General features: G+C 34.7%; 1 protein-coding gene across 17 annotated transcripts in view; it reads left to right on the forward strand.

The window, feature by feature from the left end:
- Positions 1 to 25,267, forward strand: part of KCNMA1 (potassium calcium-activated channel subfamily M alpha 1) — a 432,171-nt gene that overhangs the window by 295,885 nt on the left and 111,019 nt on the right. For all 17 annotated transcript variants that reach the window (XM_088526419.1, XM_088526403.1, XM_088526411.1 and 14 more), the window contains exons 10-16: positions 2,171 to 2,281; positions 3,063 to 3,168; positions 4,535 to 4,617; positions 6,810 to 6,879; positions 8,554 to 8,709; positions 19,144 to 19,253; positions 22,853 to 22,921. In XM_088526419.1, coding sequence (XP_088382545.1) covers positions 2,171 to 2,281; positions 3,063 to 3,168; positions 4,535 to 4,617; positions 6,810 to 6,879; positions 8,554 to 8,709; positions 19,144 to 19,253; positions 22,853 to 22,921 — 705 coding nt within the window. The remainder of the gene's footprint in view (positions 1 to 2,170; positions 2,282 to 3,062; positions 3,169 to 4,534; positions 4,618 to 6,809; positions 6,880 to 8,553; positions 8,710 to 19,143; positions 19,254 to 22,852; positions 22,922 to 25,267) is intronic.

The following is a 25,267-nucleotide window of genomic DNA, read 5'->3' on the forward strand; positions in this document are numbered from 1 at the left end:
GGAGAACAGAATCAAATATTTTTTGGCCATTATTTATAATTTTTGAGGCCTTTGCAATTCTCAGTGCCAGCTGGGTTTACACTCAGGAAAAGTACTACATGGACATGCTTTTATCTAGCACAGAGGCTGCTACTCTGCCAAGTGGCAAACTCTGCCAGGATATGAAGGTCCCACAGGAGAGCGTTTAAGGACCTTTTGCAAGAAAAAAGGGGGTAAACTAATATATGCTTTGTCTTATTTTCTAATATTGTATTTATCATCTCCTAAAAGAGGAATGCTTTAAGGTAGTGATTTTTTGTTTTGAATGGTTTGCAGTCTCAAAACTCAGTGTTTTGTACACTTACTGCACCAAATTAAAATTTGGCAAAAACCTGTTGAAGCCAAAGCAGACATTCTGGAGTGCTAGCTTAGCAACAGAAGTTCACAGTATTGAGTTCTGAGTTAAACACGGCGTGAAGATCATCTCTTACAAACATTTAAAAAGCAAGAGGGGAAAAAAAAAAATGTTTTCGATTGATACTACTGCTAAAACTATGTCTCAGAGGCTTGGTGCTGCCACCAAGAATGAGAGGTAATACAAGAGTAGAATTCAAGATGATCATATTGCTATATGCACCTTTAAAACTCTGTACTATTTATACAAGTGGTGATAGTTAGAAGTATCATAAGGTGTGCTAGATCACTGTCAGATTTTATCGTGTTTTGCTTTCCTAGTGACAACCTGAACCACTGCTAAAATAACTGGACATGATGGTGATATTAACTGCATGATGCATATTATTGATTTATTCTTTGTTTTGCACCATTACCCCTTTACCAATGAGTTCTCTGCATTTTTCTCACATACTTAGTCAAGCACCAAATTATGAAGCAAGAACAGGCTCCTATAATAGCCCCTAATGGAACCTTACATAAGCAATTATTGCTGCCACCTCTTATTTGTTGCTTCCAGCCATTGAGGTTTCTGCAGTACTGGATTGTCCTCAGAACAATTATGAAGTAGGTGAGACTTGGACAGTCTAATTTTTACCCTTGAAATTAGTTTGCTTCATATTTGGTTACTCAAGTGCTGAAATAGGTTTGCAAAATTGTTTCTTGGTAGCATTTGTGCATTGTAGCTACAATGAAGTTGATTTTCTGTTAGATCAGGAGTGGCATCTAGACCATTTTGTCACTCCTCCTGAGATCTGCAAGTGGTGTGTTAATTGGAAATGTTAACTATAGGTATATCGTCAAAATTGCTATCTCTCATAAACTGATGACAGCAGTGGCAAATGTGGTAGAGTTTATTTCATGAAAAAAAAATATGAGACAAGGTAGTGGATTGTGATAACAAGTTTTCAGGCTTTGCTTTACAATAGTAAGTGATCCTGTAAGTCAGGAAGAGTGCAATTTCCCAAGCCTTTTGTTTCAGACTCTAAGAAATTAAATTGTTGAATTCAAAAGGTGTATGTAAATATATATTCCGCTTCTGTGTTAAACGGTTGGATTCTTCTATAGACCACTATTAGAAAAATATGGAGCAGAAGGAACCTTTGCAATGCCACCATCTGTGTCACCAAAGTTAGGTTCTCAGGCAATCCATTGCATCGGGGTATTAAATAATGATTTCTTATTGTAAAGGGTGCTCACCATAGTTGGTGTGGTAGGAAAAACAGATATCTCTTTCTCATGGCCTATAAAGCAGCAAACGTGCTGTCTTCACTGGCATAACTGTCTGCTTCCAACCATGGAAAAAATGTGGAATAATTTCAGGGGGATTTGCTGTTGTGTTATGTGATAAGCAGTGTGTCATAAATAAAAATGTAGACAATGAATCTTGGTAGGTGAGGTAGAGATGTGGAGAAAGATGTGTAAAATAGAGAAATATGACTTTGAAATGGACTGATTAATACTGCATATAGGCATATATATAAATGATGCCACTTACTGTTAAATATAATACTAGACCAAATGGTTTATTTATAGTAGTTGTTTCAGGTGAGAGAGTGTATGTATTTTCAGTTGCAAAGCACCTTTTGAAATCCATGCATTGTTTTTCTGACTTCACCATCAAACATCAAGAAGAGGCTAATACTCTTTTTGGTCAATAAATTACTATTTCCATCTTTACTTTTCTAGCTTGTTTTGTTTTACTGTTGAAAGATTAACTCTGATTTTTCTGTAACAGGCACATAGTTGTCTGTGGTCACATAACACTGGAAAGTGTGTCCAACTTCCTGAAGGACTTCCTGCACAAGGATAGGGATGATGTCAACGTAGAAATCGTATTTCTGCATAAGTAAGTAATCTTTCAAGAATTGTTTTTTTTCGCCTGTTACTAAAATCCTTAGAATGAAACTTGAACAGCCATTAGATTAATGTATTACTTTTGTTAACAAGCTGGTATTTATTTGAAAAACAAATTGTTTTCTATGATTGTTTTACAAATCAATGGCCATTATTGCTGTAAGTCATTGCTGTTTGTTGCTGGTTCTTACCTGTGATTCAGCATCAGATTGGCATGTCTGTAAGAGAAGCCGTTAGAAAGTAGCTATGTGACAGAGATGCAGTATGAAGGATCTTTTATGATCTGGAAGAGCACGCTGCTCTGGAAGAGAAGTGCTGCAAGCAGTGCTGGATCATTATGGGGTGGTTCTGGGATATTGGCCTATTTTAGTCATTTGGCATTGGTTTTGTTGTTTCGTGCAACCAGTTGTTTGTAGGTGGTAAGTGTGTGCAGGGGATGATTGAGCGCACAGGATGTAGTTTTCTGCGGAGAATGCCATGCGAGGATGTTATTTTCAAATGTTTACACATTTTTTTCTGGACTCATATCTGTGTGATGGTAACAAATGATGCATGTGCACAACAGCATGATTAAGTGGGCTATAGGTAGAAGTAAGGAAGCGAAAGCAGTATAATATTTGCTTTTTGAGTACTGCATGGTATTTCCGCAACATAGGAGAAGCATCAGCAGAAATCTGAATACCTTAAATACATAAATGGATCATAAATAGGATGGTTGTTTGGAAACTGACTTCTTTTGCTCTTTTTTTGTTTTCTTCCTCTGACGAATTCAGTATCTCCCCTAACCTTGAGCTGGAAGCTCTTTTTAAACGACACTTCACTCAGGTGGAATTTTATCAGGGTTCAGTCCTTAATCCCCATGACCTGGCAAGAGTAAAGGTAATAGCTTTATTGTCTTCTGCTAATTGTCTGTCTTAAAATACTCATTGTATTTGGGGGGGAGGGGGAAGCATGGACTAATAAAGTATGTTACTTATATGTTGTTGTCCTTACAAGACTTGTATTCTTTGTATTTTATTTTCAAAACTACTGTAACATTACGACCCAGAATACATTATTTGCCACTCTACTGAAGTCTTTATGAATTTTTCAGTGAGGTTAATTCAAGAGTCTACCTAACATTAATGTTTGATATGATAGAACATTGTCCTCCTCTACTTGCTTGAAATGCTGTTTTCTTACCTTCATGAGAGTGATTAGAAGATGTATTTTTTTCTCCTGTCATACCGTTTTCCTCTTGTCTAGAATTCTGAAAAAGAGAAAAACCCAATTTGAAATATTTGGCAGCTAAAATGAGGTGCTTTTATTGCCTAAAATCTACTATGGTAAATTATTTGTACTCCTCAAAAGCATGAAATTAAAGGAGATAAAAGAAGAAGAGATGGCAAGCTACTATATATGCAGAATTAGCTCAGGCCTCCTTCTCCGCCGCCTTTTAGTGAAGCATGAGCTAGCCACTTAAGCGAGGGAAATTTTTAGTTAGATTTTTTTGTTAGATTTTTTTTGTTAGCGCTTCCTGGAGTAGAAATCCTGTCATCTACCCCTTTCTGGCTGCACAAGTTGCTTAACCTTTTTTAGCACAGCATCCCCGCTTTCAGTTCTGCAGAACAAAATGTTCTCATTATGACCATAAAATTGCATGTTGGTATTTTGTGTTCTTCTCTCCATCCTTCTTTGTGTTGGTATTTGGCCACATGCACTAAAAAGTGCTTTTGTCATCTGCTTTGAGCTTGCTAGGTCTAAGGATTGTGCACTGGAAGTCTGTAAACAGATTAGCTGTCCTCATGCTTTCTAAAAACTGGTGGTCAGATTCTAAACCATCAGGACAACCATTTCTTTTACCGTCTAGTCTGTTAGTACTTAAATTCACAAATAAAACTGCAGGACTTGTGGAGGCATGTACTGAGATAACTGCAACTTCCTAGTGATTCAGAGGTCTAAATTTCAGTATCTAATTATAAAAGTCATGGTCGTTAACCCTTTCATGCCTTAGCTTCTATAAAGCAGTTAATGACTGAACTACCAACCTGGTGTGAGCAACATGTAAGAAATTCTTATGGCTATATGAGAACTTTTATCATTACCCATATTACCTACAAGGTCTTATAATATTACTGCTCAGCAGTATTGCAAACTGACGATCACATTCATGATGGAAGTATTGCATTCCCTTATATATTCCTGATGAAAGAAGATATGGACATAAAGATTGCTATTTATGTTTGCATTTTCTTTGGTGTCTCAGATAGAGTCAGCAGATGCGTGCCTAATCCTTGCCAATAAATACTGCGCTGACCCAGATGCTGAAGATGCCTCCAACATTATGAGGTAAGTCATTAGTTTTGAGTAGGTTTTGTGTTCTTAATTCAGATTTAACTAGCTTCTGGTGTCTAGATAAGCTGTAGCTGCAGCTTTATATTTGCTGACCTGTGGCACTTGATTATTGCCATGATTCTGAGGAAGGAGAGTTGTTAGAAGTGTCTCAGAAGTTCTGGGATGGGGATTCCTTGAATTCCTGGCTATTTTTTTTTTTTTTTTTTATGTAACTGCTTTAGAAAAAGTGTCAGAAGAGGAAATGATGAAATCAGGAAGGAGTGGTCCAAAAATGAACTTTGAAAATAATGTATTTCAGTTTGGGCCTAGTATACAGGCTTTCTTTCCCATTTGCAGTATCCTTCCTTCATCCAAAATATCAATTATTCTTCCAAGAAATTGTACTTTACTAGTATTAACTACAAGAATCTACGCATTCCTCTCTGGTAAACTAGAGATTTCCTTTCACTTTTTTTTTTTTTTCAGAAACAGATTTTAGAGCTCCATTTACATTGAGTAGGATAATACCTTCTAAAAATTAATTACTTCGAAGGAGGCATGAGCCTTTCCTGTTTCTTTGTTAGAACAACTGACAGCCCAAGTTAACAACACAAGAACACTGAGAGCAGAATCCTGCTGCATTTATTTGCCATGTAACTAGTGTTGACTTCCTATCCTCTAAGTCCACAGATAGGCACCATCTTTTGGATCTTGGTTGCTCACTGTGTTACTTTAGTCAATAATTCATTTTTAAGACATCAGGAAAAGGACAATATAGCCATGTGAAACACAGGCTTTGGTACTCTCAATCATTCTGTCAGCCCTAGAGTTGAAATATGCATAACTGGGCACGATCCCAATAGAAAGTAGGGCAAAAGAAGTGCAGCTTTGTTGCAGCAACAGTTTTGTGTTGGGCTTCTTTTAATGATGGAACTGAAGGTCCCTTAATCACCTCATACCTTGCAGCTCTTCAGTAACTCTGCTCCTGCAAATAATTTATCTGCTTATGGGACAGTAAGGCAGATGCTCCTTATCTGCATGTGTGTCATGATGTAAAGATCCTTTGGTTTCCCTAGCTCCATCCTCCTCCTTTGCACTGACAACTAAAAATTGTTTATATTAATTAGGCACATAACATATTAAGGAGCACATGATCTTTTTGTTCTTTTTGTCCTTACTTTCTCCAAAGAAGGGAGAATAAAGGGTAATTTGGTAGATGACAGGTAGAATAGAGTTACAGAGAAGCTGAACTGTTCTGTTTTTTGTGTTCTGTTCATACAACCTTAGTTTTAATGAGATCAGTCTGGCCTTTTGAAAATTTAAATATCAAGGATCTGTTAAAAATTCACTAACACTCTATTGGCCAAGTGTTGTGAACTAATTTTATTGGCCTGTCAAATTCACCTGTTTGCTTTTTATGAATTGAAGGTACAAGCAAAATAAAAAAGTAAAATCTCTTCTCTGAAAAGAGCTCTGGTGGCCTGTGGAAAGTGCAGGGTTTAAACATGTCTAATTCATTTTTCAAACACACTTTTGAGATTCAATGCAAGAAAGCTTATTTTGGCTTTAATTGCTTAAATACATTTAAAAATGTTCAAGTTACAGGTTATTGTGTTTTTTTATAGATTCAATATGTTTAATATAAGTGTGTGTTTAAATATGAATTCACATTCAAATTAATTTCATTAAACAAAATAAAATATTTAATTGAATAATTCAGTAAGTAATGGGGAATTACTAGTGAGAGAAGCTCTGTCTTTTCTCTTTCCAAAACATAGCAAATTAGTGCATAAAGCTTTCTGTATCAGTTTGATGACCTTACCTTTGGTATTCTTGGAAGCCCAAGACAGGCCAGCAGCCTACAAGATACTTTCTTAGGTAAACACTGCAAGCAGTTGTGACAGTCTGATCAGTCTTACTTGCTTAATGGAATGAATGGGGTATCTGAGAAGAGCTTGAGAGGAGTTTGTGGAGAGAGGATTCAGCCTGGTTTTTTAACTAAGTAATTCCTGAAGTTTGATGTTATCTAGTGAAACTTAATTTGACTGGATGTAAAATTTGCATTTGTCTGTCTTTAGTTGTTAAGTTCCACAGCCAGATGAATAAAAGACTACTTGACAATACAGCGAAGTAGAGATACTGTGGTAAAATATCCAGATATTGCACTAGCTAATATATTGTCTTTATTTTTTTTCTTTTATTTCTAGAGTAATTTCCATAAAGAACTACCATCCGAAGATAAGAATTATCACTCAGATGTTGCAGTATCACAATAAGGTAATGTTAAGACTGACAGGATCCTCTCCCCAGTCCTTTTTCCTCTATTGCATTCACTGATGCCCATTTTTTTCTAGATCCCCTGATTTGGAAGTGTTATTTTTTTTTCCAAACAGAAACATGCTTATAAGTCCTGTCATGTAATCCAGTTATAAGTTAATTCAGTTAGGTTATATATGCAAGGGAGCTTATCAAAATCTTGTGGTGTTTATTAAACATCTAGGATTTAATTATCAAAGCTGCAGGTTGTCCAAAGTTCCCATTGCTTCCAGATGAGCTTTTAACCACTCAACTACTGTAGATTTTGCCCAACTAAGTTGATTAGAACTATCCAAAATGAATTTGTGGTGTCTTAAGCAAGTTATCTGAAGTTGTTTTTTATGTGGATACTTGAGAAAATATTTAGTTATTGTTTATTGGTAATTGACTGAAATGGATGAAAATGTAGACCTGAAATTACTAGGTAATAAGTATAGGGAATAGTGCAAATTTGTGGCCGTTAAATTTGAGGCCATTAAACCCAATCCTTTGGAGGAGGAAGTCCATAAACTCTTGATTAACAGGACTCAGAAGGATATATAAAGCATATGCAATCTATTTCTTGTATTGCTTCTAAAAGTATCAAATACTGCCCAGTGTTAGAGAAGGGGTTGGCTGGGTAGACCTTCATTACACCAGGTATAATCTAGCTTCAGAAGCTTTAACTTCTTGTTCCTGTAACCTCAGCTTAGACGAGCAATTACCATTGCTTGTGATGTCCTCTTCCTGTGCGTGAATGGAGTAGCTTAGATTTTTACAGAATAAAAGCAAAGCGTTGCTGGTTAATGGTATCTGAGGAAAAGTTGTTTTAAATATGGCATTCTTTATTTCTAATGAAATTTGTTTTCAAGACACAATGTTTTTCAGAGAGTTGAACAGTGATGCTAACCTGCAAGGACAAACAAGAGCATGGAGACTGTTAGCTTATGTGTGTGTATTTGTATGAGAAAGAGTAAAGAAGCCAAAAGAGTTATATTAATAACTGAAAAATATTAATACCTAAAGAACTGAACAATGTATACACTGGAAGACTGCTTTGATCAGATATTTTTCTTTTTGCAGTCCTTATAGCACTTTGAAAAAAGAGTTTAGATTTTCAATAAGCCCAGTTCTTTTCCTTCAGGGAAGAAGGAATTAAAAAAAAAAAAAAAAGAAAAAGAAAAAGATGTTATATGCCTTAATATGTGACAGTGTCTCATATAGGCTGCAACTTCACATGAATTGTAATCTATTAGATATCTATGCATTTTGCATGTACCTTACCTGACAGAGAGTAGCTTGACCTGTTACTCCCTGTTACTAGGTAAAGGAATACGTGAAAAGAAAAACAAGGTTATAACGTTCTGTAGTTCATTCAGAGGTGATGATGGGCTGAGTGTCACAGTCATCACTATGCACCTGGAATATGACATGAGAAATGTGAGATTTTATCCAAAATAGGTAAAATTGCAACAGTTTTCAACATAGAATTTTATTCTTAAATATTTGGAGCGCTTTTGCCTATTCAGAAAAAAAATTAAGCAAGTAACAAAGAAAAGCATTTATTGCTCTTCCTTGAATACTATATATTGTATCCATAAAAGTATCTGTGAGTCTTCACTTTTTTTTGTTTGTTTAATTTTGTTTTGTTTTCAGGCCCATCTGCTAAATATTCCAAGCTGGAATTGGAAAGAAGGGGATGATGCAATTTGTCTTGCTGAGCTCAAGCTGGGTTTCATAGCTCAGAGCTGCCTGGCACCGGGCCTTTCAACAATGTTAGCCAACCTCTTCTCGATGAGGTCATTCATAAAGGTAATGTCTTGTCTCATTAGAGAGTATTAGTACACAATTCACTTTGTCAGAGGGTTGAGTAGAAAGCATGGCTCAAATGTGAAACAGATAGGAACACATTAACAGCTTTCATAAGACGAAAAAAAAATGCAACGCACTCTTGCACACAAAAGTTCTCTGCTATAAATCGGGCAGTGAGCCAGGTTCTGTGAAAACTATGTTGTTATTTATTTGGCAAGTGCTTGACCGTTAAAGGGTTGTTCAAAGCACCATCAGTTTCCTGGGAGATTTTTCTGGTGCTTTATGTTTTGTTTTGGACAAAATACATGTTTATCAATCAGGAAAGCCCTGCTGTTAAAACAAAGATACAATTTTTATATATCCCATATGGCAACAAAGTGCCCAGAAAAAAAAAAGATCATTTTGCTCTTTTATATCAAGTGACTAGTGGACTTCAGACTGTGAGTAAATAAGGACCATGTGTTTGAACTGAAGACTCAACTTTCTACAACATCGTTCATGTATTTGTTTCTCCTCAGTCAAAGGCCTGTTTTGGGTTTGCAAGGCAAAGCTGTAAACCAGTTATTCCTAGATTTATATGGCAACTGTAATAATTCAGTGGACCAAGGCATTGACTGCAGCAGCCTGTGCTTCCTTTCTCATTGCTTTTTAAGGACACTGATTCCAACTAAAAAAAGGTTAGGTTTCCAATCTCATGAGAGTTATTAGGGGACAGAAAGCACTGGAATATGAGGTAGGCCATGGTTCGGTTGAAGTTCATCATGCAAGTGGGCAAAGAAAGCCTAATGTCATCAGGTGAGAAAGACAGGAATTTGTCTGTGGAGGTGTGCATTGCAACAGAGCAGTGAGTCTTTACTTCTCATGAAGTAAAAATAAAGTAAGTAAAATTTAACTGAGGGATCCTTTGGAGTCCCCAAAGATTTGGAGACCACAGACTCTTGTGTATCAAAAATATCCTTGGCTACCATATATAGTCAAAAAATGCCCGTTTTAAATGTGGAAACAAGACTGGACTTTTCATTTAATATTTGCTGTTAGACTGCATCTTTATTCATGTTATGAAAAGAAAAATAAAATTTATTTTAATAAAGACAAACTTGGGAACTGCCTATGATTCGTCAGCATATGCTTGCTTTGATGCTAATCCTCTCTACTTATATCCCAAAGGAAAACTGTATTTCTAGTGATCTGCATTCTTTCAGAAGGTCATTTTGGTTTCCCTCTTCTTACCTAATATGGTAATGTGACATTTCAGGGGTCTTAGACATTTGAAACAGTCACACTAATGTATCCAGATAATTGAAGCAACCTTTTCTATGAACCCGCTCTTGACCTCAGAATAGATGTGAAACTTCTGCTTCTGTCCTTCCAGAATCAGAAGCAATCATTTTTCTCTCAGGAAGATGCACATGTATTAGATTTTAATTCAAGTTATTTTAATATTGAATGTAAAATTGCAGTAAGAAATTTGAGAAATTCAAAAGTGATAAAATGGACAGATGTAGGATTTGGAGGGCACTGTATCAGACACACACCTGTTTATGGCCTGGAACTTGTAGTTAGCATGACTGGAAAAACAAAAAGGGAGCATCTTTCCAGAAAATGTAGCTCAAGATTCTGAATACTTTTTTTTTTTTTGCCTGTTTTGTCCATTTTCACTTCTATGTTTTCTGTATTTCTATTTTATAAAGTTAATCTAGTATTTTTATTAAAGTGAAGAATTGGACTGACTTACTGATTGATGAACGATTTTAAACTGTAGCTTTGCAAGGGACTTTGCCTCTTCACTAAGGTGGAAAGCATCCTGATCTGTTGAATCCAAAAGTGCTTGAAATATTCTGTTGTTTATTGAATTCATTTGTGTATTTCTATCTGTATAGAAAAAAAAAATTAGCAGTAGATTTAGAGAAAGATATGTGATCATATACATATACATGATATTTTTCAGAATAAGGCAAGCATACACTATAACTTGTATAACCTCAAATGTCATCTTCAGATGTGACTGAAAAGTATAGTCAGACACTACATTGGGAAAATACAAGACTGCTAGTATAAGTCAAAAAAGATATCTGCTATTTTACCAAGGAAGGATTGTCCAGATGAATAGAATGGATGTCATCATTACCAAGGAACTGATAATTCTCTGTAAAATCTAGAGCAAAATACAAGAACTGAGGCTTATTTCTTGCATCAAAATCCATCTGCTCTGGTGGCAGAAAGAGGTTCGTTTCTTTAACTGATGTCCTTTCTCCAAGTTAGAATCTCACTCTAGAAACTTTTTGAAAGAGGAAGCTATTAATAAGATATTAAGTGGAGATTGTGAACCAACAATGTATTTAGCAGGAGAGCAGCTGTGACAGTGCTTCATTGATTGGAGTTGTTAAGGAGGACTCTGTTGAAAAGAAGTATGTGCTCTTGCTAAGAGATATTACAGTTCTTTTCATTGCACCACAGAATTTAAATACTGTCAGACTTCCATAGATTCCTTAGGCAAACACTGTTGGTGAAGTCTTATAGAACTTATATACATCTTATATACATTAGAAGATTGTCAGGAAAATTTATGAAACTGTTTTTGTTAATTTAAAAAAAGTTTGAAATAAGTGTTTGTTCCTCCTCTTTCCTAAAGTGATTAGAAAGTCATTCAGTGTGCCATAAATGTTTCATAAGTCAAATGAACATTACTAATGGTGACATTGCACAGATTTAAGTCATTATTTGCTACATTACATCAAAATGATTTGTGTAAATTCTCTATCTAATATTAAAGGTAAAACAAACTAAGATACCTCAAGTATTATATTTTGTGTGTATTATATTCCTTTTGGTTTTAGAAATGTAATCTCACATGGAATCTTTTATGTTTCTTTTGCACCAAGCTGAACAAAAAGAAAATCAGCTCAAAAAGGTTATGTAACTTAAAATTGTAAGACCACAAAAAGTGTGGAAAAGATTGTGCAATGCAATGATGTGTTAGGGAAAAAGTCTCCTCACCTTAAACGTATTTTAATGGTCTATTGTTTTTGTAGCACAGAATGTTGTTGATGTTATGTTAATAAAGGTACTGGGACTCTTTATTGCTTGCATAGTCTCAGCACAAGATTGAAATGCTACATTGTAGTGCATTTTTTGTATTGTTTGGATTTGCAAATGTATACCAGAAGTCTACCCATATGAAAAATACTGCAAAGTAAATAAAAGGTAGATGTAGCCAAATTTGCCCCTGTGTACAACCATATAGACCAGCATGACTTAGTATTGTTCAAAAAAAAAAAAAAAAACACAGAATGTGGTCCTTGAGTGTAACACAATTTCACAAGGCAACTTAGTTTTGTATTTGCAGTCTTGGTAAATCAGTAGGCATCATTCCAGAGCTTAAAAATGACCCAGAGCAATCTCAGTTCTTTAAGCTACTTTGAGAGTAGGAATGTCGTGCATGCTCTTTTGGCAGCCCTTGCTCAAAACACATAGTTAATGCCAATGTCTTCCACTGAATTGCTTCCTAGCCCAGACTGAGGGGCATAATAAAGGCACACAGGTTTGCACCAGTCAGGTGTTTACATACAGGACACACCACATAACTTTCTAAAGGAGGCAACATTGACCTGTTCTGACACCTAAGAATAGTTTTTTTCAAAAGGAAGAAGAACTTGAAAATGTAGGAAAAAAAATGGTAGCATCTCAATTTATGGTGAGGTCTGTTAAGACACAGCATAATAAACAGAATACCTGATATTAACAAATTTCCTACTGTACCAGTTTCACTCCACAGGCCTGAGACCAAGAACTAATATAGCTGGTTTCCAAAGATAATGCATTCTGTGAAAGGTTCTGCATACATTTAATCCTCCTAATCACAGAATCTAGCAATTAAAAACTGCTGTGGTTGAAAGCCATACACTAATTATTATTAAAAAAATATATAAATTATTATAAAAAAGACCTACTTCCAGACTGTATGTTAGCATATACCATGAAAAAGCACATCTCAGCTCAGAAATTAACATTTGAGGTTTTTTAATATATTTTGTGTTTTATAACATATTCATTTTATATCCATTTTGGAAATACTCTCACTTACAGAAAAAACTCTGGAAATAGTTGGCTCAGATTGTAGAATTTTTATACTACTAAGCATACTTGTTAGCCTTGATTTAAGGAATCAATGCCATTGAGTAAAAAGATAGTTGATAATTTATAATATTTAAGGAAATTCAATTATAAGGTTCAATTATAAAACTAAGAAGCCTTATATTTATTATGAATGTATGAATGCTTTGAGCCAGTTACTTATCCGTCAGATTTCGATATCCATGTCTAAAGGTATAATAAAACTAGAAACCCACACAATTTGATAGACTGAAAGGATGTTAGGAAGAAATGTTTAAAATACATTGCACTACTATTTTTTTTTTTTTTTTCCCCCCCAACTACCAATCAAGGATATTGTTAAAGTGGAATGGATCACCGATATTTCCCAGTGTAGTTGGACTGATTTTATTTTGCTTTCTCTTCAGTATGTAGAACAAAGAATTAGTCCACTTGAGTAAAGCTTATTCATCTTCATAGCCCAACTACAGTATTGAAGTTCTTTTCTGGAGTTAAAATAATTGGAATTCACTCACTAATTTACTGTTTTTCTCTTGTGACCTTTTTATTCAGTTTATAAATTTCAGTTTATAAAAGGAAATGTATTTCAAAATATCAGTTGCATGATCATCTTCAAAACATCTGAAATTATTCTCAATGTCATTACTGCTTAAACACTCTCCTTGGATGGTGTTGAGCTGAGCTCTATGAGCAATGCTAGAGAACAGACATTACAAATGCTTTTGTTGTCCTCTAAAGGAGTCTTAATTGTGTCACTTCCTTAATAATTATAAAGACATTCCGCTGTCCTCTCTGTGCTTTTCTCATTAAATGCAAAATGCAATATAATATTCCAAGTCACAGTCTTAGTTCTCTGTCTTAATAGTGCATTTTAGACCTTCGCAGCAGAGATGATACAGCATCCTCATGTTCAGATATACTCAATCTCTTTCCTGTAGCTACTTTCATCATTGCATTCAGAATTGAATGCTGTGCATAAAATTGATCAGCTGGGGCTGTGTAGCTGCTGATAATTACATTGCCAAGGGTTGGACTGGTTGTATTGAGGATTTAAGGGATTTCTGGACAAAATTAATGTTTGTGCTGGTGAGATGTACATCATTTTTTCATCTCTCTGTCACCATTTATCACTGGTGAATGATTGTATTATGTAAATATATTTGTTGATATCTGTATTGTATCTATATACAGATAAAAAGAGGATAGGAGCATTACCATTTGAAAAAAAGATACAGATTAAAATTAGATTTCTTTTCTTGGAGGTGTACTCTTTAGTTTTCTGACTCTTCTTCGTATAGATTATTGAATGGGTAATTTGCTTCGTGGGCAACCAGGAGACCAGAGTTATAGTATAAAATAACCAGGATTAGATAGTCTTGTCCTTATGGTACTAGAGGAGAACTTGGGAGATCTAAGTTCAAATCATGTGGGGGCGTGACATATTCTCTGTGATGCATTATCATTTTTTCCTGTTCTCATGTAGATATTTTTTGTGCTTAAGTTTAGATACCTATAAGCATTAGGATTTAACAGCTATGTTTCTGAAGTATACTTCTTTAAAAATCTGGAAAAGGTTTGATTTGGAAAAAGAAAGATTCAAAATCTTTTTCTTCAGTAACGCTAGATACTCTACTAGCAAAGACTCTAAGGAAATATTTGCCTGCTTCACTATTCACCAATGATTTTGCTACTGAGAAAGCATTTTCCAGTGGATCTCTGAGATTCTTGATCTCAGGGATAAGACAAGGTTTTATCTAAATTCCTTCCCAAACTTGCAATCGTCCACAGAGATAACTATGAACAGGAGATAAAGCCTTGCGTCAGTTTTTGATATGAGAAAGAAATTAACATATTTGGCTTTCTGGAGCCCTTAATATTTAATAGAGGATTGTATGTTTTCCTTTTCTAGCAGGCTAAGTTTTCTTGCAGGAAGCTTCACTCTGAAACAAAATCTGTTCTCTTTGTCTCTGTTCTATTAACCCATATTATACAAAGGTAGAAAATAGAAGTATCCAGATTTTGCTCTCAGGTGAGCTAGAATAAGATAGATATTAATTTCAATAATGAAATAATTTTGATAGTTTTAGTAATTGAAGTTTATGATATGTGCTAGTAACCCAGATTAGTCGCATGTTGAACCAAAGTCACCACAAACTCAGTTCTGTTAGTTTCTGTAGAGTTTGCCTGATGTTCAACAACTAATGATATTCCTCATTGTTTTCAGCCCACTGACATATGAGGCACCTATTTTTTAGCTGTACGTGGGACCATTTTGTATCTCTACATTAACAGTTCAGTTTTGACAGCTCACTGTTAAAGTCTAGAGAAGCATGGGTAAGAAATAATTAGTAATAGGTAACGATCAGTAAGTCTGGAGAGGGACTGGATGACTGCATGATGCTCTTTCTTTTCCTAGTAACTGCAATTGTTTAAATTCATCACTCAAAATTTCATGTTATCCTAAGATCTAACATTCTGATCACTTCAGGAAGTGATATTTAAGAAGTTGCAGTGTTTTTTGAATCAGTCTGGTTTTGCTAGTACTTGCTTAGGTCCTTGACTGAGAGTGAGCACCATAGTATGGCTTTGACCTGCAATTGCTCCAAATCAAAAACAGAGACTTAAAGGAAAGAAAACATGGGAGCAAGCAGAAAGGCGAAACAAGTAGAAAAGCAGAATACAGCCTTATATGATTTTCTTTATGCTTTTTTCTTCTTGTGTATTTTTTTCCAACTCCAGGTGGTGTTCCTCTAAGAAAAAGCCACAAAATAAAGCACAAGTCACAAACATGTCATTGCCGATTTTTATCCTGCCTGCATTGTATCTGTTTTGTGTATGCAAAGTGCTGTTGATCAGCATCATTTGCAAGCTTCACATAAATAAAAGGTTTGCAAAAAATCACAAAAAATGTGATATGCCTACTCTGTGTATGGTGATGAGTAACACAATGGATTTCCATTTTAGCATCCCACATGGTCTACAAATGATGAAATTATAGGAAGAAATTTCTCTTGTCTGCAGTCTGCCTGTCAGGAAACATATGATTTGGATCATCTCCATATTGAAATTCATAGTTGCAATTGATTGTTTACTTTTCCAGAACTGAAGTAACTGGTTACCTGGTAGCCCATCAACAGGAAGGGAAAAGGGAAAAAATAGATTTGCTCTAACTGATATTTCACTGGGTTCTTAGCAAGTCAGTAAATTGTTCTGTTGTTCTTAACCTCACCCATTCCCCCAAAAAACATACTTTTTAAAAAGTGCCTTTTGCATGATTTAACATGAGGATAAGTCTGGTAAATCCCAAATCAGTACTGAGCCTGTAATCAAAGTGTAAATTTTTATAAAATACTAATACCAATTTAGATTTGTTCTTTTAAATCCTGGGACATGGTTTGTGTGAGAGAGAGAAGTTTGTCACACCAATAAATAATTCATTTGTATTAAATATTAAATTGTTATGTCAGAAAACACTATGGTGCCTTTCTGCATTGTTTTGTTTGGACAGTGATCCCAACGCTTGACAGAATCAGCAGAGAAGCTTCCAGTGGTTTAATCATGCTGTAGATCAGGTTGTTATAGGGCAGAGTGCTTCCAAGTTGTGAAAGGTTAACAAGCTCAGCATTATCATGGCCACATCATTTCAATTAAAGCCATGTGTGGACATGTTACAAGAACATTTCCTCAAGCTAGATGCTTAGCACAGCTGCGACTGTTATTTATACTGCTAGGACACTGCACTCTTAACACATGCTCCTGCAACCACAGAGCTTGTCCATAATTCCCTTTCTGAAGTCCTTCACGGGGACTGTTGCTTTACTTGCTAGTACTGAATAATGTAATCCTGGCTTTGCTCACTGAGCTGCATATCTATGATACCACTCTATCTCTGAGGGTTTTTTTTTGTAACAGCTATTCATAAATTCAGTTATCCATAAAAAGAAAAATAAATGGGATTAATATCCAGAAAAAAAAAGTCAAAATAACATTTATATGGTCATAAGTTTGTTTTTCAAGTTAAGAGGTAGAAAACCAGTTGGTTGATACGTTAGAAATATATACAGTGTATTGTAGGTCATAGTCCTGAACTGACTGGCGTTTGGAATTTGTGATATAATTTTTCCCCTTTTAAATGTTTATCCTATTTGCGTCTCTGTAGAGACTGGCATGGAGGCATTTTATGCAAAAGCTGCTTGTTTTAATGCTGTTCAAAACCAGATGTAGTTTGACACAACAGACAGAGATAAATTGTTGCTTGCTCAAAGATACTTTTCTTCTTATGATTAATTGCCCAATGACTGAAAAATTGTTTTCTACACTTTTAACCAAGTTGCTCACCTTCCAAGTATTAATTTCTTTTCTTGGATACCAATAGCGATATTGTAATATGGAGTATGTATTCATAACAAGAAACAGACTCCTCATAATATACTGTAATGCATTTACTGTAAAGAATATGCAAGCCAGTATGTCTTGCTGTCTTAAGAAGTTTCATAAAATAGATATTTGACATAGTGGGTGCTAATATAACTGTACAATATTTTAAAGCAGTGAAAAGTCATTTATCTTATTGGACAGATTTATTTGATAAGTATTTCTGAAATGCTGAGAGTTCAGCATGTTTTGGACAGAAAATCTGGCTCATATTTAGCTAGGTTCAATTAGACTGGCTCAGGGACTTTAGACAAGCTAGACTGGCAGTGTAGATAAAAGCGCTTTAGCCTCATCTGCTGTAATTTACACCAAGGACAGATAGTTCTTTCGTCACATTGTTGACCCTGAGGTCAGCTCTATTTATTGTAGAATCAGCATTATCATCTCTACATGGTGTAGACTGAGCTTTGGGAAAAGGTGAAGACATCAAAAAAAGAAAAAATCTGAAATGTTTAAAATGGATAGTTATCTAAATCCATCACAGATTGAGCACTATTTGGTACTTTAACCTTTGAAGTACCTTTATAAATCTCTGCCAATAGCTTTCTAAATAGAATATCTTATCATCCATAATGTAGCTTTTCACTGGTTACTCTCTTGCCCTTTACATCTGAACTCATTATCTTTTCACTTTCTGCTCAGTAAAATGAAGATCATAATGAGGCTACTTAAGTAGTGGAATAAGCTGTTCACTTATTTTTGTGGAAAAGATTAAAATACAGCTTTTAAGATATTAGGGTCTTTAACTCTTAGAGTAGTATTTCAAAAATTTTTTGCAAGTCTGATGTAATTAGCCTGTTTTTGGCTACTCTCATACTGTTTGTCATGCTTTTTCTGTTGCTGTGCATAATTCTTGCAAATATGAGGTTCTATTTCCCATTAACACAATACTCTAATAACGTCAAAGAGGTAATTTTATGTAAGAATGTCCCCTTGTGGTTGAAGTATTTATATTTAGTGTGAAATGATAAATTTGCATGGGAAATACATCAGGCTGCGCATTTGTGGTGGTCACCTCGGTTTGCCTAAGAAGGCCACATACCCATTCGCCCCGTTTAGCTTTGTGTTTACACTTTGTGTTGTAGATCTAATGCTGCGGATGGATACTGAGAGGCTGAGCTCAGATACCTTAACATTTGGTGCCATTAGAGAGTGGCATTAGAGTGGCGGAGCTATAAGGCCTGTAGTTATGTCATGGGACCTGTAGATCCCAGGATAGCAGTCAGGAACTTGATGGGCTTCCCTCTCAGGTATCACTAGAAACTCTTATTTAGACAAATACACTGGGTTTTTGATGGTAGTTCAGTTGCACTGCTCTTTTCCTTGATATCTTCAAAAGTAATTCAGCAACAGAACTTTTCTACTGATGCTGTCCCAAAGCAGACACAGCCCTTGAAAAAATAATTTCAGTGAATCTCTTTCTGGCATTTCTATAATAGCTATATAGATGCTGAGAAAAACAGATTTGTAGAATTTCAGATACTTTTCAAATGCTGTCCAACTTTAAAGAAGGTGAAAACTATTGAGACATTTCTAGAGAGACTTGTGTAACAATGTAAGTTGACCATTTTAGTGGAGAATTTTCAGAAAGAGCAAACTGAGACATTTTATCCCCATGTTTTCCACAGCCTTATTTCACCTCATGCTGAATGTGCTTGCAAGAACTGAAGTACTTTAGTTTTACATAGGGCTATTTAATTTGCTCATTATATGGACTCTCTTTTTGCATTCCAAGAAAACCTGTAAAAATAAGCAATATTAATTGCCATAGTATCTGTCTACTAATTTATATTTGTTAAAAGTAGATTCATGTCTGAGTAGTTTATATATTTCCAAGAAACTTTTGATTTTACTCAGAATTCTGCATCTTGTGTTTCTTTCTCCTAGATCGAGGAGGATACGTGGCAGAAATACTATCTGGAAGGAGTTGCAAATGAAATGTATACAGAATATCTATCTAGTGCCTTTGTGGGTTTGTCCTTCCCTGCAGTTTGTGAGTAAGTAGATATATATATGCATATACATAAAAACACACACAGTTATTTGCGTGCTCTCAAGTGAAATCAAAGGTTTCCATAAGAGACATTCTCACTCTGCTACAGTCCTAATATTGCTCTGCATCAGATGGGATCCAATAAAATAAACATTAGCGCAATCACTGCATGGAAGTTTTCCAAACATTTTAATGCCTGTTTTTAGAAGTGATTTGGAACTAAACGATAATAAATGAAAGCTTAAATGTTTTTGGTGTTGAACAAATTAATCAGCAATCTGTTTAAATTGAGTTATTTATTTGTAAGTGCTATCTCACTGTTTCTTCTAATGATTCTCATTCTTTGAATGGTATTTGGCAGTGTCACCGTCTTGGCTTATGTCCCATTTTAGGAAAATTATTCATTAATTGAAGCAGATGTAATGGAGTTATATTGTAAGTTGTGTGACAACCAGCATGCTATGCAAATGGTTGCAATACACTTTGAACAAATGAAACATATGTCAGAGAAAATATATCTGTTCTGTAATGAAAAAAGAATATTTGAAGCATATAGTGTATAGCCATAGCTGAGCAATAGTAGTTTTATTTCCAGAATTTCCTCATTTGTCCTAGAAGTATTCTGTGAAAGAGAGATTCATGTACACGGTGTTTCTAGGACAAATATCTTTGTCACAAATGTAGTAGGGACATTTTAGCACTATCAGATTTCCTCTTTTGTTGGTACTGTTCTCCATTACAGTAATACCAAGAAATTCTTACAGAGACTGTGGACCACTTTTCCTAGGGCCTGTTCAGAGTAGAGTCTGTTTCTTATTAGGCATCTGAAGAGAATGATTTCTAGCTAGATAACAAACTAAAACTTTAGGCTCCATTCTTAGAGCAGGAAATAAAGGAGGAAGTAAGATAGTATCTCTATGTAAACTAGAATGGCTTTGCTTTAACTCTTCTCACCTGTCCCCTTTCCTGATTTTTGTCATATAGTCTACATTATGGAATAAGAACAAGGGAAAAAACAACTGCTAGGCAAATGTTAGTAATTAGAAAATCTGACTTTTTCTGGGATGTATCTAGCCTGACCATTTGATTATCTGATAACTTAATTATCTTTGTGTGTGTGATTTTTTTTCTTTGACTTAAAAATAAGTTGTAACTATCGGCAGTTTAGTGATTCAGGTTATTTAAAGTACAGTGGTAATTACAATGTTGTGTTATGCATACTGTTATATATCAGGTTTGGTGCATGTGTATATTCATCACCAGTATTCAGTTTCCAGAAGACACACAAAGCAGCAAAACATGCATTTCACGGGCTTGTGAATAGGAAATAAAATGAGTGAACAGTCTTAGTCCGGTCAGCTACTGACAGAATGTAAAAACTTTAACAAAGTTTTTCAAATCTAGCTTTTAAAATTCAGGTAGTTGATGTCGTTTAAAAACCCAGTGACTGAATGAGACATGCTGTTCCCTTGGCTTGGTGGTCTTGATTATCAGTCTAGCAACCTGATTCTTTGATAGATATGTTGCTGGTTTAGGCAACAAGCTTAAAAAGGGTGCAGTAACATCTGTTATTTCAATGGAATTAGGGCACACAGTATTTTAGCAGAATTTCAAGCTTTTGACCTCAACACCAACATAAAGGGTGACGCTGATATTGATGTAGAAGTGAACAGCAGTCGTCAAGTTTCATTTATAACACAGCATGTGTGTGTGTGCTATTTGAATATATTCCCCCGTATAATTATGTTCTAATATGTGAACATAATTTCTATAATTTTGTGCCCTTGGTTCTTCGAGTACTACCAGTCAAGAAGGCTGGTTTATAAAGGAATAACCAATTTATTTCTATCTAGGTGGATAGAAGTGGTTGGATTCAAATTCTTAAGAGCCTCTGTTCATGAACATCTGTGTTCATCTGGACTTACCAGATGATACTGGTGGTTGAAAATAAAATAGAAATAAACTTCCATACTGTCATGGGTAATTTTTTTGGATCTCTGTGTAAATAATTACTTGGTATAGAAAGCATTCTGTCTTCTTATAATATATATTTTTTTAATTTATTTATCAGGAAAAAAAATACAAGGATAAAATCTTTATCTGGCAAACAAAATGCATCATTTCCATTATTTTTAATTGGCATCATTCTCATTATTAATCCTCAGAAGCTACACTTCCAAAATACTGCTAAATAATAACATTTATTTATCCTGCTGTTGACATGGATAATTTCACACAAACCTACTCATTTTAACACATAAGTACATTTTTGCTTTTCTATAGAGGAGAGTGATAGATTGGTCCCAATGTAGTAGGGTGATATGATGCTTCTCACCTTGTGGTGTGTTTTTGGAGGCATGTATAGATTAGAAAATACTGCACAAAGAGATAGTAGTGATGTTCAGTGTATTTCCTCAAAGAACATAGTTGGTCAAAAAAAAAATGGTGTAGAACTGGCATTCTCAGCTCATAACACTGTATAGGGAACCACAAAATTATATTATCATTCTATTGCAGATGCATAATACTCCCAGTAAAACATCTGGAATACTCTGATATCAATATCCTTGAAAACTGGATATTTTTTCTTCTCCTTTTTTCTTCTGATGCTGTACACGTAGTCAGCCTTCATTTTCCTTTTAATACTGTATGAGGTGATGGGCTAACCAGGAACTGTGTAGCTGTCAGGATGTTGTAACCCCATTTCCGGGGTTGGGCAGAAGTGCTGGGGTAGGATAAGAATTTTGGCTGATTCTGAAATACAGGTGATTTTGTATTTATCTGCTTCCCTATGTTATCTCCCTGTGTGCATGTGTGTACACTGAGTTACCTCCTGCTTTCTAAGAGGAGGAGGGAATTGATGTATTATATCAAGCCTATGAAGAGAAAGTTTTCAAGAAAAACCTGCTATTATGAATTATATTTTATGAATTAAATTAATACATAGTATGAATTAAATTAATACATAGTATATTCCTTTGTATATATCTGTATTTTGATATAAAGCACATTGGCTCAGTATTGTTATCCCCCCACATCAAAGTTTAACTTTGATTTTTATTTCATGCCAAGTTTTACACCTATAAAAAAAATACCTATCAAAGTATCTGCATGTACTTTCCCATATACTGATCAAAAATGATTTCTAGTTATGCTGTTGCTGGTTGACAGTAGTTGATAAACATTTATTAATAGTGTACTGTGGATTTAGATCAGTGCGTACATATGGTGTAAGGAACCAGCAGTACATCAACATATGGCTAAATTCTAGCACAGATTGGAAATGTTTCCTCTAGACAGCCACAACAGCCAAATGAAAATCTTATGCTGTGTATCATGACCTTTGTTTAATAACAGTAGATTTAATAAAGTAATATGGTGATTATGCTAGTGTTGTAAAGTTGCTAGTTTTATAAATTTATGAAAATGTCTGTTATTTAATTTCAAAATACAAATACCTTAATATATATAACGTAGGCACCTGACTGAGAAATGTGACAAGACGGCCTAATTCTCAAAGAAAATTCGTGCCTCTTGCAGATCTCTGCTTATGAGATACTGGTTGTGAAGAAAGACTGACTCTTGACTTCTTTTCTTCCTTAGACTGGTGTTTGCGAAACTAAAGCTCTTAATGATAGCCATAGAATACAAGTCGGAAAAGCGAGAAAGCAGGTATGTCCATGACTGCAAACTTTTAAGATTTGGGATGCACTGTCGCTATTTTTGCCTGTTAGTATTTCAGAATGAACATAGCTGAAGTATTTCAGATTGTAATTTGCATGCTGCCCATTACATGAGTTTTTTATAAAGCTGAAAGGCTTTTGTTTCTGTCATATTCCTCCTTTCCAAAATTAATTTGAGAGAATATTTGGTAAGAGGTATGGAATAGCATTATATATGTGCAATTTGTTACTTAAACAAAAACCACCTAATTCATTATACAATAGTCTATTTGCTCTAGTCAGCAATTGAAGTAATTTTACTGAAAAATTGGAGAATAGATGTGATACCACAACCCTGGATATGTGTATTTCTCAAAATAAGAATTTCACATAAATGAATTTGAAAGAACTTTCTTATGAAAGGTAGAGGAGAAATAGAAATATATGGTATGCGTAATGGATATGTGTTCAGACAAAGCTTGTGTATGTGCATAACAAAGAACTAAACTGGAAAAGATTCATTTATCCTTGAAATTAAGATTTGATTGATTTCTTTCTTCATCTGAAAAGAAGAAATTTCATTACATTTCACAAACAAGCAAATAAATGTTCCTTGGTTTTGTTTTCATATACAAGTTTGTAAGAATCCTGCTATAAGTTAACTTGATCAAGTCTCTAAAAACTTGTTCACTACTGCATTTACACAATGTTAACTTCCATATAACAAAAGTTCTGTAAATATGTTCTGCAAGTATGTCAGCAACATATAGAGGGACATGTAATAAAATCTCACATTTTTCTCAATTGAAAATTACCTTCTGAAATGCGATAGTAAAACTGGAACCATATATATTAGGTCATCTTATTTCTGACAACCAATTACCTAAACTTATTGAGGACTATTGAAGGCATATTTTAATGTTTATTCCTGGATTGTTCATTTTCGTTTATTAAAAATATCTATAAAAACTATGTGGGGCATTTGACACACAGAATTTTCTGCCCTGTACTTTGTTTTACATGACTCTGCTATGCGATAAGTAATATGTGAAGTGCTTGTCCACCCTATTCTGATTAAGAAATCTCTTTTTTTTTAATACTAGATTTTCATAATGATTTTAGCTGCCATAGGCTTGTCATGAAAATAATTACTTTCATTGAATGATCTCATTCTGAATTAGCTGTTGTAAAGCCAACAAGTAATTGTTCTTTTATCATTTTAACCTAGAAAAAAACAAACACAATAGAAACAAGTGGTACTATTTACCAGATTTTGTATTTTACAAGGATTTATTTTTTATCGGTTCCCTCTAAGAATTATTGTCCAACTTGAAGCTGTCATTACTTTGCTTGTCATTTAGTTACAAAAGTGCTAATATCACAGCCTTTTGTAGTACTAACAGATTATTCATGGCTACCACATAATTCTTTGCAGTAACTTCAGTGGGGTTTGTATTGAGCTCTCAAGCACAAAATGATGCAGAGAATACCCCCCAAAATAATGTGATGTGTTAGATTATGTTCGTTATATTCCTTACCTAAATTCACACAAATTATTTCACAAACAAATAATTTTGTAGAACAAAAGAGCCTAAGAATTGCAGGAAGCGGTATCAGCGAAGGGATGATAGCTGTTAGAGAGTTTGTGAACACACACGCACACATATATACACACACACACACACACACACACATAAAAGAGAATATGTAAGATAGATACTCATATCTTCATATAACCCAGGTCCATAGTAATAGTTGCTGGTCTGACTAACCTGGAGAATTTATGGTCACTGCTTGGTGAATCACAGGACTGCTCTGTCTACGTTTTGCTAGGTTGCTCACGGTAACTGTTTTGTAATGACATGCTGCATATCTTTACTATTTTACTTATCCCTGTGCTCTTCAACCAAAAGTACTCATTTGTAGTTTCCTCAGTTGAGGCTTTTTAGTCTAATCAAAAAAACGTAATGGAACAAAACTTCAGTTTCTCATATTTTAAGCATACCTGAGTTTTCTTGCATGTCTCTAAATTTAAAAGAATGGGGATCAAGATAAAAAATAAAATAACTTGGCTTACAAGTGCAGCTGCCATTGGCTACAATAAATTTAGTGTTCACTAATTATTTCTGTTAATGCTGACTCTGGCAAGATTTTATCCTACTTTGTATCTTCAGTTTTTCGATTGTAATACTTCATAAATGTGAAAAGGATGTTAGTTATGATTCCCTTTTATCTTTCTCTCTTTCACAGTGGAAATATACCAATTTATTTTATGATTACAGTTTGTTTTCACTTTTTGCAGAACTATTGGGAGGTTTTATCTACTTTACAATTTATAGTAGTAATGATAACTATA

This window comes from Tinamus guttatus, unplaced genomic scaffold (assembly GCF_059628265.1).
Source record: "Tinamus guttatus ecotype Peru unplaced genomic scaffold, ASM5962826v1 Tinamus_guttatus_pri_ptg000246l, whole genome shotgun sequence".
NCBI lineage: Eukaryota > Metazoa > Chordata > Aves > Tinamiformes > Tinamidae > Tinamus > Tinamus guttatus.